Source organism: Anguilla anguilla, chromosome 3 (genome assembly GCF_013347855.1).
Source record: "Anguilla anguilla isolate fAngAng1 chromosome 3, fAngAng1.pri, whole genome shotgun sequence".
NCBI lineage: Eukaryota > Metazoa > Chordata > Actinopteri > Anguilliformes > Anguillidae > Anguilla > Anguilla anguilla.
Genome location: NC_049203.1, coordinates 62,073,162 through 62,091,091, shown reverse-complemented (window position 1 = coordinate 62,091,091; position 17,930 = coordinate 62,073,162). Strand labels below are relative to the sequence as shown.

Here is a 17,930-nt window from a genome sequence, read left to right as displayed (position 1 = left end):
TTACCACTTAATTTCTGTCTCTTAAAAGTGTGACTACTCCCTGAAGCACCGGCCTCCCAGCACCCCCCCCCCCAGCCTTGTTTCCTGGGAGAGAGCCGAGGGTGACGGTGGAGGGTGGGGGGGGTGGCGTGCGGGGTGGAGGGGGGGGGGGGGCTACGGCTCCAGCCTGTCCCTCTGGGTGCGGGCCCGCTCTGCATGTTCGGTTTTGTGGAGAGGGCTTCTGGCAGACTGAAGCACACTGCAAATTTGTTGCATCTGTGCATCCTCTGGGAAGGAAGAGGAAAACACCACAGACACACGGGCATATGACACAGTGAGTTGTGATCCTAATCTACTGTAAACACCATTTCACTAAGCAACACTTCCTTTCATACGTAAGTTCTGACAATTACAGCTTTCTCATTGGGCATCACTCCGGTATATGCTTCAAACGCAATGAACAAAATACATTTAATCTCAAGCTATTTGGAAAGGAATCATTTAAGGTGCTCAACCTTTAGGTTGTACGTTCCATTGTGTGCAGGTTATTCTGTTAGAATAACTTCTGTGTGTTGGAATTGACATGGCAATATTGTGAAAGTAATGTCAATAATGGTTATTTAGCATTGTGAATGCCTTTTACATTAATGCTAGACAGGCTAATGTGAAGCACTTACAGAGGTTGTGGGGGTATGAAATTCAAAGTAATGGCTCCTGTGTGTCCTTATTTCCCTCTTGCTCTGAACATGGGGGAAAAAGAATCAGCAGCTTGAGATGAAATACTCTTCAAGTATTCCTCTGCACAGTTTGCAACGGGATACTAATTACCAGAATTTCTCTCAGGGGTGAATACTTTCTTCTTTTTTTCCCCCTCCTGTCGTCTTTGCGGAGATTTCGGCAGTATTTAACACAAGCAAATAACTTCAGTGCGCCGTTCAATCCTGCATGCGGAATGGGTCTTCATTAATGTTTGTCTGCGAGACAGTAAGTAGGTTAGATGGGACCGGGACAATTTATCAGTCTCTCTTAGTTGTAGCTAAACGACCCAGATCCTTAATGTCAGAGTTGAGCTCCAGGACAATGGCTCTGCTTCCTAGGCAAAGCCACATAAATCTCACTCTAAATTGAGTTTCCCTACGTAGCTTAATGAGCTAAAGTAGTAAACAGTACTTCGGCACTCTGAGGGTTGCAGGCGCCCGGGATCTTAGCTCCCCCCCCCCCCCCCCCCCCCCCCCTCCCCCCCCCCACAAACAATCTGACCTGTGACCTATAACGGATCAGCATTTTTTACTCATAGAATTACCAATGTCAAGAAAACTTTCTGTCCCAATAATTTACGTCATATCGACCTCCATGACCGACGTAGATTAGACGTTTAACCGACATCAAAATGTCTGATGGGTTCCGATCCAGCTCAGGAGGACAGAAGTATCCAGACGTAGGACGCTTTCGCCTCACTGTTTGTTCAAAACCTTCTTTTTCAATACTTTTTGATAAAATGACAAAAAGGTCTTTCAAATGAACATCTTTCTTTGTGTTTTTTAATGGACAAAAACAGGGCAGACATCATTAATTTCACAACAAGGCCATGCCTGCAGCACGAGGGACGGAAGACAGTGTCCCCCACAGACTTTTATTCATTTTTATCATTAATTTACTATACTTTTCCATCCTGTCATGTCTAAAAATAGTATTTTTTTTTATGGCTTTTCTATAATAGCATATTGCATATAGACAATCCTGTCCCTTTAATTAATTAAATTAATTAATTACACATTTAATAGTAATTTCTTCTTACAAGCACTGTGAGAATGCATGCTGAAAAGATGCATGCAGAAAAGTTGCTGCATCATGTACTGTGCCACCATCTGCAGAAAGAACTGAGACATCACCTTCAACATCCCCCCCCCCCCCCCCCCCGTCTCCACCGGGTGTGGCCTTGCTATGATGTTTATGTAGTCTCCATTAGTGCTGTGGAAGCACGCCATAAATAAACAACAAAGTCCTTCTTTTCCCTTCTCAGTGTATGTGGGCACCAGTTACCCCCTACAAATGTTCTGTCTCAAACTTCCATATCTGTAAAACGCCTACGAATGGGTAGGGAAATTTCAGTCTGCATAAATATGTGTTAGATCAAGAAAAATGTAAATGTTTACTGTTTATTCTCAGTGCTTTGTGGATACACATGCGGCACATCTAAGCATTTTAGAATTTTGCAGACCATAATAAATCTTTTAAATGATAAATCTTATAGAAAATCTTGCTACAATTGGTAATAGGATTTGTTTATGCAATTACTGTATATTATTATTTAAACCTTTGTGTATGAATTTGCTTGTTTCATTGCCCGAGTCTCTGTGATCCGATACTGAAATAATCATTTGCTTAGATACAGGGATCTAGATGAAAAGAAGCTTGTCTTTCATTTGCAGCTAAGGCAAGAGTGCTCTCTTCAATGCTGAAGCGATCCTCGCAGATTTAATCCACCAGACTTGCTCTTACTTAACCTATAGGTTTGAAGTAAATCCTGAAAAATGCTCAGCAAATGAGAATAATTAAGTAGCCTCCTCCACCGCGTGGCAAATGGAGCGGGCTGGGTGGAGCGGTGTTGTGGAGCGGTGTTGTGGAGCGGGCTGCGTGGAGCGGTGTTGTGGAGCAGGCTGCGTGGAGCGGTGTTGTGGAGCGGTGTTGTGGAGCGGGCTGGGTGGAGCGGTGTTGTGGAGCGGTGTTGTGGAGCAGTGTTGTGGAGCGGTGTTGTGGAGCGGGCTGGGTGGAGCGGTGTTGTGGAGTGGTGTTGTGGAGCAGTGTTGTGGAGCGGTGTTGTGGAGCGGTGTTGTGGAGCGGTGTTGTGGAGCGGTGTTGTGGAGCAGTGTTGTGGAGCGGTGTTGTGGAGCGGGCTGGGTGGAGCGGTGTTGTGGAGTGGTGTTGTGGAGCAGTGTTGTGGAGCGGTGTTGTGGAGCGGTGTTGTGGAGCAGTGTTGTGGAGCGGTGTTGTGGAGCAGGCTGTGTCGAGCGGTGTTGTGGAGCGGGCTGCGTGGAGCGGTGTTGTGGAGCGGGCTGGGTGGAGCGGTGTTGTGGAGCAGGCTGGGTGGAGCGGTGTTGTGGAGCGGGCTGCGTGGAGCGGTGTTGTGGAGCGGGCTGGGTGGAGCGGTGTTGTGGAGCAGGCTGGGTGGAGCGGTGTTGTGGAGCGAGCTGGGTGGAGCGGTGTTGTGGAGCAGGCTGGGTGGAGCGGTGTTGTGGAGCAGGCTGGGTGGAGCGGTGTTGTGGAGCGGGCTGCGTGGAGCGGTGTTGTGGAGCGGGCTGGGTGGAGCGGTGTTGTGGAGCAGGCTGGGTGGAGCGGTGTTGTGGAGCGGGCTGGGTGGAGCGGTGTTGTGGAGCGGTGTTATGGAGCGGGCTGGGTGGAGCGGTGTTGTGGAGCGGTGTTGTGGAGCGGTGTTGTGGAGCAGGCTGGGTGGAGCGCTGTTGTGGAGCAGGCTGGGGCGCTGCCTCGGTTTCTCCTATCGATTCTGGAGCGAGCGCGGCCTAATGTCCTCGGAAAGTACGGCGGTTAATCTATTAGGTTATTAATCTTCGATGAAGTCGAGGAATTCCGACTCGGAGGCGCCCCGTCTCTCGGGAACGACAGCGCCGCGCTCTTTCTGAAGCCTCATTTGCCCCCCTGCCCCCCAGCCCCCCCCCCTCCTCCCCCGCCCCTGTCGGAATGGATCTTAACTGTAATAACATGTGCGCAGAGCCTCTTCCTGACCTCAGATGCCATGGCACTTAACCCCCGGAGTGGTGAAGGCTGAGATTTACGCCTCGAGGGAACTCGTTGGGTTTCATTTTCTTTCATTTGGTTGAGGGGGTGGGAGCAGATGCCGCACGGTACACCGGTGCCAATGGCGTGTCACGGTGCCAAAACCTTGTGATACTTTTGGTATAAACATTTCAGGAAACAGTACAACCGTTGAATATCGGACTACTAAATGTTTCAACTGTACTGGTCTATAAATCTGCCAGCATCTGAGTATTTATAAATGTATATATGGTCAATTTGAGTTAAAAATAAATTCAGCAGCTCTCTTACAACTATTACAATTTTTACGTCCCCAAACGTCCAGTTCAGTTTCATTGACATGTTATAGTCCATCGCATGCAGCAGCTGTGATTAGCCTGTAGAATCTCCTTCCTCCTCATCACATGCATTGCCACTTACCTGACGTACTGTCCTTTGCATCTCTCATCGTTTTATAAAACTTGGTTGTGCCATGATTTTGCGGACAGGTGCCGATTCTGAGGTGTCAAACTTCTGCCACTCCAAGACTTCTTAAAAAACGGAACCCCAGACACCAGGTTTAGACTTACTTTTTTCTTTTGTCTGATGAGAGATAAAGGAACCCTGCATATTGTATAATGAGAAACCTACATGGTCAAAGTGCAATAAACAGGTCACAAACTGAGAAATCTGACACATCTGCAGATGGCACACCTAGACTGCAATGATGCACAGAAAAATTTCATATCTATGTTTTCGTGATGTTTGCGTGCGTGAGAGAGAAAAAGAGAGATTCAGGGAGAGATAAGGAGACTTTTTTTCCTTTTCCTTCAGAAGCAATGCAGGCCTGCTGCAGGAATGTATGAAAACATGGCCTACCCTCCCAAAAGCGTTCAATAAACTCAAGAAATAAGAAAAGGATTTAAAGGAGGCCAGGAGTTTGAAGTGAGCAGTGGCAGGGTACATCTGTACAGACCAAGTGCCAGGTGTGCTCAGTGGGAACACAGGGATTTAAGCGCGTTGTTATGAGGAGACTGAACCTTGAATATGTCAAACCTAGCAGGAATTTCTTCATGAATACCGAAATCCTGAAGCTCTATTCAGAAGCCAGGGGGGATCCTGAGGTGCCAGCTTGGGTTACCTCAGGGGCAATCGATGCTTACATGGCTGTGGCCATCCAGTTAGTTTCAGACAGCTGGGAAAGACAGTCGTGGTGTTTCGGCTTCTCTGTAGTCAACGGCGACCATACAGCGCAACGCTTGAGGGACGTCCTGGATGACATAAGGCAAGGCTGGCTAGAGCTCTCCTCAACAGCGTGTCAGGAATAGCAATGGACATTGCCTCAAATAACCACGAGGCCTTTTGTTGACCATGACTGAATTCTACGATCGGGGCCACAGTCTCAACGTCGCCGTCACCGAGACACTGCGCTCCTGGAAGCCTGAGGAATGGCAAAGGAAAGGCCATCTCTGGGTTTACTGGGTTTAGCCAATGAGCAGGTGGCTGGAGGCAAAACAGGCTCGCCTGGGCCTACGAATGCACACGCTCATCCACAACGAGCTAACCAGGTGGGATCCATCATATACTGCACTGGACCCCTCCGCAGAGCAGCAGAAAGCTACATGTGCAGAGCTGGCAGCGACGACAGGCGGTCGCGGCATCTTGCGGCTTCGAATAGGAGTCAGATATCACTTGCAGTGGCAATAGTAAAATGTTCTGGCTCCATTCATCAGCACCTTCGGTTGAGAGGAACACTTGACCCCCTTCTCAGTTCCGCCTGTCCTGTGGAAGAGCCATGCGAGCCTCACTAATTCTGAGACGGACGGCAATTTGGCAAGGGCGGCGAAAAAGAAAATCTAACCGCTGATCTGGAGGAGAGATACAAAGATGGAGACCTGCAGATAGCGCTAAATGCTGCCGCCTTCCATCATCCAAGATTTAAGGACTACTTTGCCTCGATAAAAACCAGAGGTTGAGAACGTACAAGCAGCAATCGCAGTCAGAGGAACCGAGCTGAGCAGCTCGCAGGATCACCAGGAGTTAACACAAAAGGAAAGTGTACAGGAACCTGCAGGGGTGCATCTACCAGGAAAAGCAGTGAGTCTTTTACCTTTGCTGTTATAGACCATGGCAACAGAGAAGAACATCATATTTATTCGTTTTTTATTTAATCTTTCAGGAGACAAATTCATTGAAAACACTTCTTTTTCCCGTTTACAATAATAGCCTGGTCAGGAGGCTAAAACACAGTGGAGTTGGATAAGCCACAGCCCCCCCGACAATCCACTCCACAAGAGAAACTGAAGGTTGAGCTGGCCTTGCGCAGTTCTACGGGGGAGATTGATGCAGAGCATAATCCACTCTGCTGGTGGAAACAATGCAGATACCTTACCATTACTATCACAGTGTGCAGGGAAGCGCCCGAGCATCTCTGCACCCAGCAGTGCCTGCGAGCGGGGGTTTAATACCTCAGCAGTCATATGCAGCCCAAAAACGCTCTAGACTGTCCTCCCACAATGGGTACATGCCTGTGCGTTTGGCCAAAAACCTGCCACTGATGATAAATATTGGCCTTTATCTGTCTGTGTTGTTCCAGGCCCAGCCCGAAGTAGGATTGTTATCACAGCACATTCAGAAGCCTTTTCATGACCGAATCCAGGCATTTTTTTGGTTATTTCATTTTCATAAAACTTACCGCCTGAGCAAAGTGGACCTGTGAAAATGTCTGCAATTGCAGACAAGCCTCATTTCTGTTAATTTATTATTTTTTTAAGATTAAACATCATGTGTGAAAAGCGCCACAGGGCCACAGATTGGTTCTCGATCAGAGGAATAAACTGTTGTTCATTTTTTCTTCAGTTGCTATGGCAGAAAATTTCATATTTTTTTAAAGCTAAACTATTCTGGTCTTGTACCAAGAGTACACTAATGGAAAACATTTCCATAGTACATTAGGCTGTGTGCATCAGTTTATATTCTGTTCATATTAACTTCAACATGCAGCATCATTGCACTTGAGTAACAAACAAAAAGAAAAAAATCAATTGTTACTTTTACCAAGCTTTAAAAAAAAAAAAAAAAAAAATTTCTGAATGAACCCTTCATGAATGCTATTTTGCTCAAAACAAAGAAAACCGACCACATGCTTGCAAATCAAGGGCAAAGCGCATTGCGGTTAGATTGATTTTTCCTCCTGTTAGATTCCCTCCTGTGCTTTGAGGAACAACAGACTGGCGACCTACAAATCTGAAAGAATGACCCGTTCTCCAGCTGCACTCGAGAGCCTTACCCACACATCTGCTGTGGCAGAAGCCAGCAGTTTCTTTCTTCTTCACTCTTTCTTTGTTCCTCCTTGTGCATTTTTTGATATCAGGTTTTCATTTTACCAATGGACAAGCCGTACCTACAAGTGTACACTTACCCTCCCTCCCCCATCCGCCACCCACCCCTAGCACCTGGCAGTTTATTAATAGCGATAATGAAGAGAATCCGCAGATGCAGACATACTAGGCCCTTTTGTGTTCCTTATTGTAGTGTTTTAAGCGAAATAAAAAATGTCGACAGAGTTGGCGACGCAGATAAAATGGGCGTGAGCACGGGACTTAGCGATGCGCGTGAAATTAGCATGACGGACGCGTCAAATATAGGTTGATATATAAAGCGTGGATGCGATTAGCTGCGCGGTGGGTTGGGTTCACCGTTCTAAGCCATTCCGTGCGGGGTAATTATGGCCGTTAGGGCGTACTGTTCTCTCACCTACCACGCCGGTGTTCTTTTTCAAACAAACGTGAACCCGGTTCTTAGATCTAACCTACACGCACTGCCAGGTTCTGTTATATAGGCCGGTTGTTATTTTTATCTGCCGGGATACAACACTCATCACGACTGACACGGAACACGTGCGGCAGCCGCCTCGCAACCACACAAACGCCCGGCCTCTCCGGAGCTGTTAAGGACGGCGGAAGATTCGCGCGGGGGGGGGGGGGGGTGTCAGGGGATGCCCGATTCGGGGCGTCCCTCACCCGGAGCGGCGGTGCTATGGCATGCAGATGGGCAGGGGTCCCCTCTGCCCCCCCCCCCCTCCCCCCCCGGTCCCCCCCTCATCCCCCCCCTGGGTACAGAGGCGTGAAAAAAACACTGTTCAAAGGGGTGCAGGTGGCAGTTGTGTCGCGGTAATAAATTACCCCAGATGACTGGAGCTCGTCGGGCCTGTCGATACGGTCCATATGTGGGTAATCAGGGAGCAGGGGCCCGCCTGCTGTTAATTGGACAGAGCCACTTCGACGCTTTAAGCTCGATGTGCGAGCAGCATTAAAATGGGTTAAAAGGGTGCGTGTGCATGTGTGGAGAAGAGGTTGGGTTCACGGTAGACTGCCCTTTGCCCCCACACCACCCCCCCTACCAACCCCCCCCCCTCTCCAAAAAGCACTCCCTCTCTCTCCCTGGGTCAGGACAGCATTGAAGCACTTCCTTCCCAACCATCCCTGGAGCTTCTTTCTATCTGCAACTTTGCTCAATTAAAACAGCCTGCTGCTCTCCTGTGTGTTGTAGGCGGGGAATTAAGAGCGTGTGTCATTTCGGAAGAATTAAGGGGCGCTGGAAGCGCTGCCCCGATGGGTGAAAGCCCGAATATTCACGGATATCCATTCCGGAAGAAGAAGAAGAAGCAGGAGTCAGGAAGGCAGTGCTTTTTGGAACTGAGCGCGCTCAGTGCTCAGTGCGCGAGCTGTTGTTTTTAAGACGCTCCTTGAGAGAAAGGAATCTCAGAGGATCATTATGAATGTGTAACATTGCCTCAGAGAGATGAGAAGATAAAGTAGATAAAGAGAGAGAGAGAGAGAAAAGAAAAGGCCCAGGTGATATAAATAAATATATAAATGCAAAGCAATAAATGGCAGCATTAGGTGTATGACTTCTGAAATGCTAATCTGTCTGTGCACTGTAGTCTTAAAGACTGGGGGAAAAAAAAGATAGCATTGAATATATTAGGAAACAAATATGTTTCTACTCCCTAATGCACACGCGCACACGCGCAGGCACAAACACGCAAACACACAAAATGAATGCATTAGCAACCGAGGAGACTAGGAGCCTATTGTCTGGGGGTAAGAACACAGAGATAACTGGCAAGTGTGTGTCCACTTTGTCAGAAAACACCTGTCAGCGGTACATGCATGACCGGAGCGTCGGTGCGTAAATGTCACCCGAGTGTGCGGCATTATCTCCTCGCTGTTTGCGCCCAAACAAAATCAATATGGCACCATTGCTCAGCAATAATAACCGCATAATGTAAATCAGTCAGGAGCTCCATTGTGGCATAGGGGAGCCTGTCATCTCTAGCAGTCGAATGCAAATCAAATGTTATCGCCCGGCACACTCTAATGTGAACGCCGATGCTTTTGTGCGCCGGGAGAAGCGGCGGGAGGCGTGTGCCCTTTCGCGTAAAAAAGGAAACGAGAAAAAGCCTTGACACAGGACAGCTCTCCTGCCTGAAAGGGACGTGTCAATCCCATCAGAGGGTGTAGAGGACACAAAAGACAGCGTTTCTGGCTGTAATCATGCGTTTCATTACAGAGCCCCGCGCGGGAAGGTAGAGCAAAAAAAACCTGATTTTTTTTTTTTTTTTTTACAAAAAATCTGAATTTTCGTTTTCGTTTTTTTGTCGTCGTTTTTTTGCCGTCGCCGTTTTAATCTTCTCAAGGAATTTACACTTCAAAAAAAAAAAACAAAACATGGGGAAAAAATGCTTCGGCTTGGCCGCCCCTGCCAGAAAATAAAAAGTGTTTTTTTTGAGTTGGGTCGACGGTGCGCATAACCGACAGAGGAGATTTTAATCACAGACCGCGGGTCATATCCACGGAGCATTACCGACAGGGATGGCTACGTTTGCGCTCTCTGCGCGGGTGAAAGTCATTCATTTATTTAAAGGCTCTGTCCCGCTCTCATTTGCCCCCTTCCCCCCGACGTTCTCCCTATGCTTATTGCCCCGCTGAACTGCGAATGTACCTCATTTCTCTTCCTGGTTCAGGTTTCTGAAGTCTATCACTGCATGAGGAATAGAGTGGGCCTCGCTATCCGCCTTTCGTGAGAATGATCTATCACAGGGACTGCTGTTCAGATTCAACAGAGGTGGCCCGAAGCAGCGGTTCCCCACTTCATGAGCCACGATCCACTTAAGGACGGAATATGTAGCATTTGCTATAAGCTACACATTTTATATATCAATGCTAAACAGTGTTGCTTTAGCTTGGTCTGACCTCTCTCATGAACCACCATTATTCTTCACAGTTTTGGAAGTCCTGGCCTAATGTTGGGGATGGGCAGCATTTTAAATATCTGTCTATACTTCTGCCATTTTTACTGTTGCTAATAGATGCATTTTCATTTTGTTTTGTAACTAAATGTATTTCTACATGTTTCCCTTCCCTGTTTAAAGTACACACTACAACGATCTATAAGCCTTCATAGACCAGGAGAAGCCACAGATACCAACATAGAGGTCCCCCAAGGAGCAGCACTTACAAATAATAACTTAAGTATCAGAGCACTGATATCATTCAGCATTCCTTTAATAGCCTCTTTCACCACAATTCACTCAAGTTGCATGCAAAAAGAAGTAAATAAATAAATAAATAAGGGAGAGGGCCAAAAGCTTTAAATGGAAAAATGGAAATATAATGGGTCTTACCAGCTCTGGCAAACACACAAATAGATGCTGCATATGCAAGTCTGGGAAATGTACCGGATTACAAGTACAGGTTACATGTACAGGTGGACCAAAGGGAGGTGATCTCTCAGTATCATTGCTAGTTTGTTAGAGCTGAGTAGGTAACATGGTAACAGGCTCCACCTTCTTCGGCCTGGGTCGTTCTGCAGAACCCCGCTCGACGCACACAGCGCCGTACTCAGACGTACTCAGATGAACTGTCATGGCTTTTTTTATGGCGCCCTAAGCTAATTAGAGCAAAGAGAAGATGCATTGTCTGCCATCGTATCCCTTTCTTTTATCCACAAGAGCACCAGTCAGCCCTCTGCCTCGGCCTACAATTTAATCACTACACCTCCAATGCGCAAGGCCAGGCCCCTTGTTGATTACTGCAATTCAATTTTGCGTATTAATTATAATGAGAGCCGAAGGGTTGCCTCCCCCCCCCCCCCCCCGCCTGGTGAACATGATGTGTGTGTGTGTGTGTGTGTGTGTGTGCTTGTGCATTGTGCATGTGTGTGCGTGTATGTATGTATGCATGCGTGAGTATGCATGTGTGTGCGTGCTTGTGCATGTGTGTGGGTGTATGTATGTGCATGTGTGAGTGTGTGTGTGTGTGTGCGTGTATGTATGTGTGAGCATGCGTGTGTGTGTGTGCTTGTGCATGTGTGTGGGTGTATGTACATGTGCATGTGTGAGTGTGTGTGTGTGTGTGCTTGTGCATGTGTATGTGTGTGTGTGTGTGTTCTCCATTCTTGTGCTCTCTTATCTCTTCCCCCATTCTCAGAGTATGTTTATATTGTGTTTTACTTGGAGATGAGGTTATCTCCAGCACGTGCTAATCTCCATCCCGTTGCCTCAGGACCTTGGTGTAAACGAGTGGACGTATCGGTGGGAAACCGCTCCGCTAATCCTCATAAAAAAAACGGATAATGAGATGATAGGATACTCCTGCAGACAGACCGGGCGCTTCCGCAGAGGAAGTATTCCAGCAGCGCCTGGGCGCCAGGCTCACTATACTCTGACTAAAAGGCCTCTGAGCTGCCAACGATGCTTGAGGGAGGGAGAGGGGGGTTAGCTCTCCAATCTGGCGCCCCGCTCCTGTCGGAAGGAGAAGGGCACCAGCCATTGCATGATCAAAAGCTGAGCAGGTCAGCAAAGACACTCTGGGTGACTTCACTTAGAAGGACTAACCCGGAGAAAGGCACTGGCGCACACGGATCTTCTTTTAAATATTTAACGGGCTGGACAGGTTACTTCGGCTCCTGTCCATGGGACATCCGCACACTGAGGAGGATCCGTCAGCGAATGCCCACGGCCCTGTGGTGTGAAGAATAAATACATTAGTAAATACTGCATTCGTTTGTGAGCGGAAGTTACAGACAGGCGTTAACTGACTCCAGCCCCGTGTCGGAACGAGCCTGTGAGGACGGAGGCCCGGACGGTGAGTGAAAAGTACTTCAGTTTACCTCTGCAAGGCGTGCGATTGCTGGTCCGAACCGCCTCACCTACCAGCTGCTCAGGAGAGGAGATGCATCTGAGTCTGCGTCTGAGCGCGGTGACATCAGCTCAGCTGGGTGATCGCGGTGCTCTGACCTGTGGCTCTAGCAGAGAGGTGTCCAATCTTATCCGAAAAGGGCTAGCCTTCGGCGCAGGTTTTTTGTTTTAACCCAGCCTCTACGACACCTGATTCAGCTAACGAGCTAATCGTGGTCCTCAATGGAGACCCTGGTGATAAGAATCGTGTGTCTCAGCGTCGGGCCGAAACAAAAGCCTGCACCCACACCGGCCCTTTTTTTTTCGGGTAAGAGGGGACCCCCGCGGCTCTGACAGATCAGTAACGGAGACGCTCGGCGTACCCCGGGGCCCCGTGAGGGCAGGGCAGAGCGAGGCGCGCGGCCGCGGTCGGACCTCCTTCAAAAACCCGGCGCGGCGCTCTTGGCTGGAGCCGCCGTGCCCCCCCCCGCGCGAGCAGATGGAGCCCGCTTTTTATGTACTAATCAAGGAGGAATTTGCTCCCTCGTAGACGTGTCGCCCGTGACCCCGGCGTCTAGTCGCATCAATTATTCATCCTTGGCGAGCTGAGCGCTGCCGAGGGTCACCGCGGAGACGGGGAGGCGCGCTCGCCGCCCCGCGACACAGGAGCAGCGCTCATCTTTGTGTGTCCACCGACCACCTCCGGCGTCCCACGTGCCTCTGGGGCTCTCCCCTGCTCCGTGCCCATGGCTTCAAGGCCCAATCAGGATCTTAGAGATCAAGCGCACATAAAAATGTACAAACTAAATTAAGGTAACCACTTGAGAACCAAGCAGGTTAACTTCAGAAGCCACTTGTGAAGAAATATTTTCAGAAGTCAAATGAAAGTCATCCTCTCATTTTTTTTTACATTTTTTTTTTTTTAATTAAAAAATCTGATTAATGCCTGAAAAAAACTTTAAAGCGAATGGTTATTTTGAATGCAAGATACTTGTTTCTTTCTCCGTTATGAGGTTTTGGAGCCGATTTTTTGTGTTGAGTGCGCGAGTGCAAATTGAGCAGATGAACAGAGAGAAAAGAAAGCCCTCTCCATGCTCTCACCCTTCTGCAAGGAAAGTGGAGAAGGCCTTCAAGAATGTGAGTTACACACTGTTATCTGCGGTCACTTTATATCTTTTTGAGAGTAAGAGGAGAGAAACCTGCCTTCAATTCCGTCAAAAATTATGGAAGGAGACCTTGAGGAGGAGAGGTCACTGGTGTCACGGCCTGAAGATGTCTGAGCTGGAGGCACAAATGATGGAATCAGTACCAAAAAGACCATAAACAGTAACTCGAGTAACACAAGGAACTCTTTTTAACGCTTCTTTTTTTTCCCCCCTCTCTCACACACCCACAAAATAGAAATGCATTTCTTGATGAGATATTTTAGCCATATAAATGGCACCCGGGGCCGGATCCAAGATGTAAGACTACAAACAACACTTAAAACACTTTTCTTAAATTTGATTAATTAGGAATAAAGGTTAAGAGGAAAACGGGATAATTGAGCATAACACAAACTGAGCATGAACAGACACATATTAGAATTATGATTTAACGGTGAAAATATATCTTAATCAACTCATCAAAAGTGTATTTTGGGATTGAGCCAAAAACAAAAGAGACACCCACTCATCTTTAAAAGTAACATGTTTACTGCTACTATTGACCGTAGGAATTAGACTGTGAAAATCATATTTTCAGCGTGATGCAGAAGAAATGAACGGGCTTCTCCACTTCATGATTGATGTCCAATAGCATGAGATGTCTCCATTTTAAGTTTTAGTCGGCTGAACAGATGTCATTTGAATTCACCTTAAAATTTAATTGCACCATATGGACAGCGCATAGCAAAATATTCCTCCAAAAAAAAACTCACATGCCGAAAACTACAGGCCCACTTGCCCCTTGCATTTCTATTGTTTTGCTCCGCTCCCATTTTAACTGGATTTTAATTGGTTTTCCCGCCTGTTCTCTTCTCGCATTTCGACGGGTGAAAACAGAAGCGTTCACTCCGCTAAGCAACCGCGAGGTGACTTTCATCTACCTTGCGCAAAGGTGGGCGAGCCAGCCGGGAGCGGGGGGGGGGGGGGGGCGTTACCGTGATGTCGTGGTTCATCTGGACCGCGAGCGCGCATCGCAGAGAGGCGCAATCTCTCTAAGTGGTCTGGGGATTTCGGAACAGCAGGGTTGCCGAGGAGGAGGAGGCGCCTGTAAATTACAAATAATTACAGCGTCCGTGAGCAGGACCGCGGTGCGCCCGGGTCATGTGCTCCCAAAACGAACGCCAGAGGAGCCTGGGACGGGCGCTGCACTTAAGAGCAGGCCTAATGGTTAGCACAGGGGTGGGGGGTGGGTGAGTAATTTAATGCACATATGTGGACATGGATTTGTGCTAAGAAATGAGGCCGAGCACAAAAACTCCCCTGTACCGCTCCGCGTGTGAAACACGCTGCGTCACTCGCGACAGACCTTTCGGTTCTTGTCCGTCGTGGTTTAGCGGCAGCTTGTCCGATGCGTATCATATGGAAACCGTGCCAGTCGCATGTGTCCTCTAAAGACTAAAAACACTTGAGATTTATGTTTGGGGCGTGAGATGAGTGTGTGTGTGGTAGGCTAATGGGGGCGTTAGGAGAATATCCTCAGTTGAAAAGAAGGTTCATTACAATGATCAGAATTCAAGAGGACCCCTTGTGCAAAAACAATCCCAGTTTTGAGAAGGTAACCTACTTTTGCAGAGATCAGTATGTATGCCGAGTACAGATGTTTTATAATTATATAAATTTAAGAGCGATGCTGTCTGGATTAGCTGCATGTCCACGGAAAGACTGTTGCCTGAATAACCCTTTTTAAATAGCAGATAAAATGCCTTTTTTTGAGAATTCTGATACACAAAAATGTGTAATGAAACCACCTCTTGGCACAGAGGCTTTTTGTCTAAGCTGGGATGTTCAGCATTACTCAGCTATTGCACTCATTTTGCAAGTACTCAAAAGTACTCCTCTATGACACTTGACCCTTCGCTTGTGTTTTTATCCGTGGTTATTTACCTTTATCCTATGAATCCCATAAAAACCCTTTGATCCAGTCCTAAGTGTACTTGTATCCAAGGTTGAAAATCTCTCTCGTGATGCAACCCCCAATGCTTGTGATGCAACAGCCCAAAAATCCCTGTTACATTCTTTGCAAAGACCAGGGCACTCAGCGAACCCCGGCGTGTGCGTCTGTCCGTCAGAGCATGCATTCCTTTCTCTTTGTTCACAAGTGTCAGGGCTCGGTCTTCTTCCTCGGGAAGAAGAGCAGCGAACACAGGGAGGGAGGACGAGCGCAGGCCGACTGTGGGGGGGGGGGGGGGGTCGGGGTGAGGGGGAGGAGGGGGTTGGGGGGGGCGGGGGGTGAGCGGGGGTTTACACGCCGCTGTCTGTGAGCTGGATGAAAGCGAACAGCCTTCCGAACACAGATCAGAGGGGAAGAAGAGTGCGTGCAAACACAGGGCTGCTGGAGGGAGAGGGGCGAGGCGCTCCTCTCAGAACCTGGGAACGCCAGGAACGCCAGGAACGCCGCGCCCGCTGACTTACAGGGCGCCGCGCTGGCGTCGGAGGCCTTCTTCAAAGCGCCTCTCTCGAACCCGCCACGGCAGCGAGAAGGCTCCTTCGGCCACGATGAATCTTTGAGCAGCGATTCTCTGCACGATCTGGGCATTTCTGAGATTTTTTTTTATTTTTATTTTTTTTTTAAATACTGTAACAAAAATTTATCAAGTGCAACTGATTAGTGGCTGCCCGCCAACTCAGCTCTGCCAACAGTTAACTCTGTGCGTAATAAAGAATAACTTTACTTACTGCATAAGCAGATCTTTAATAACATGGCTGCCCAACTCTGTTCCTGGAGATCTGCCATCCCGTAGGTTTTCATTTCAACACTGATTCGACTCACCCGATTCTACTAATTAGCAGCTCATGAGATCTCTAGGTGTTGAATGAGGTCAGCTTTATTAGGGTTGGAGTGGAAACCTACAGGACGGTAGATCTGCAACAGTAGGGTTGGGCAGCCCTTCCTTATAACATTCAGTGCTCTAATATCCCAGGCACTGTCAGCCTCCTCTCCTCTGTCCTGCCCTGAGGCTTGTGCAGTAGAACGAGAGGAAGGGGGGACGCCATATAAAAACCCTTCAGCAGAACCGGCTCTTTACAGATGATTAGATTGCCGGAGTTTCATTATCAATCACAGCAGCGGAACAATCTAGAAAAAAGCAGTCCTCTGCAGAGAGGCCAGGCCCCCAAAGCATCTTCACCCTGACCGCAGAATCGCCGCTTCCCGGCTTCCCAGGAATCCGATTTCCTGAGAAGGTCCGGCGTCGCCACACAGCACCGAGGCAGAGGAGGGGGTAGGGAGCCGGGGGCGGGAGGACAGGGCAGAGAAGGCAGGCCAATCCCAAATCCCCCCCTCTGGCTGCGGGCCGGGGTTGACAGGGCAGACGTTAACACCTGGTAGGCCCGCAGATTTGGTAAAGCCTCTTAGCGAAACGGCACGCCGCGTGCCGCGGGGTTATCCGGGCGTTCTGGTGTCACTACAGAGGGGCCCGGCGGAGATGGCGACCCGCGGGGCCAAGGTGAGGAGGCCGCTGGGCCAGGCCATGCTATTACAACCCCGGTAAGTGTTAGTTTTGGAGAGGGAGGGGTAATTATCCAATTTCCTCTGCTTCTACGGAGAACAAAGGGCCGAGGGGACAGACACCGCGGTGTAGCATCCACTTAATGCGCAAATTACACGGACCGAGCACATGTCGCTTATTCTGGTATTTTTGGCGCCTTTTGTGTTTCTTGTTCTCGAAGACGCCGTTGAAGCGATTCCAGCCTTTCGAGAGCTCATGCATAATTTCGCATCGCGCTCTTCCCACGCACGTCTTCAGAGAAAGGGACCCGGTATAATAGGCGCCGCCATTGCTCCTTTTGATGTTCCCCACCTTACCGAGGAGAGCGAAACTTTGCAAAATTACACCGGAGTGCAAAACAAAACTGAGATAATGCTTCTGACAGCCGTACAGGGATAGCTCTATCGGGCGGTGGTGGCTTTCATACTAGCCACAAGTACAGCGTGATGAGGTTTTGTTTAATATGAACATAAACCGGCATTATTGCCACTATATAATAAGTCCTGCTTATGCATTCTTCTGCTGTAAAAAATAAATAAATAAATAAATCTCACCGCTGATCCTTCCCAATAACATCCTCTGCAAGTTTTTCCGTGACTGTTTTTATAAGTGCGGTTTACAAGAGCGGGTTTACCGTCCCATCCCAGCTCAGCTTTCCGGAAGAGAGACATCACAGAGCAACAGCTGGTAGGCTTCAGCCGGGCTCTGACTGAGGTTAATAGATAGCGGATTTAACGGAATGAAAACTATATCATATTTACAGGCTGCCGCTATCAGGCGGGGCTTGACAAAGGGCTAAACGGGAGTGTCACCGCCGCGCTGACAGCCCTGGGAGAGGCAGCGGAGGAGAGAAAAAAGATGTGGCAGACTTAAGATTTAAGGACAGCTTGTGTTCTCCACAAGCAGTGGTTCTGACATACTTTCACTTTCATGTTCCAAGGTATCTTGATGGTGAATCGTACAGCATCCATTCAAGAAGAATTTTTTTTCAGACAAAATGAAATGTAGCTCAAAGGACCAAACATGGCTCCCGAGTGATATGGTCAAGTAAAGACCCTTCTGGCAAACACAGGTTGGCACCTGTACCGCGGTCATCACAGACTCAAGCCTGGACAAAGCCAATTGGAACCACAGCTGCAGAACATGACTAGCTTCCCGCCACCAAGGCCGAACAGGGTCGTCACCAGAGATGACAGAATTAGCTTTCCTGTAGAACACTGTGTGGCTTGCCAAGCGTAAAGCAGTCACTGGCTCATAAGAGTATCACAAATGTGCTAGTGCTTATTTGAAAAAACTCCTCTGTGTAAGTGGCGTAGTGGTGAT

The 17,930-nt window shown here is 48.4% G+C and overlaps 1 protein-coding gene across 1 annotated transcript; it reads right to left on the bottom strand.

Annotated features, from left to right (window-relative positions):
• Nucleotides 1–703: 703 nt before the first annotated feature.
• LOC118223209 (lysostaphin-like) lies at nt 704–12,662 on the bottom strand. Its single transcript, XM_035409450.1, has 3 exons — nt 12,541–12,662; nt 2,553–3,332; nt 704–719 (listed from the first exon to the last, which is right to left on the bottom strand). Exons 1-3 carry the CDS (start codon nt 12,660–12,662, stop codon nt 704–706), a joined length of 918 nt encoding a protein of 305 aa, XP_035265341.1.
• Nucleotides 12,663–17,930: the final 5,268 nt, after the last annotated feature.

Excerpts from the sequence above, each read along its gene's own strand:
- LOC118223209 (XM_035409450.1), bottom strand. The coding sequence starts at position 12,662 with ATGGGCACGGAGCAGGGGAGAGCCCCAGAGGCACGTGGGACGCCGGAG. Across the intron at positions 3,333-12,540 it reads CGCGCCTCCCCGTCTCCGCG|CCCGCTCCACAACACCGCTC; the intron begins GTGACCCTCGGC and ends CGCTCCACCCAG.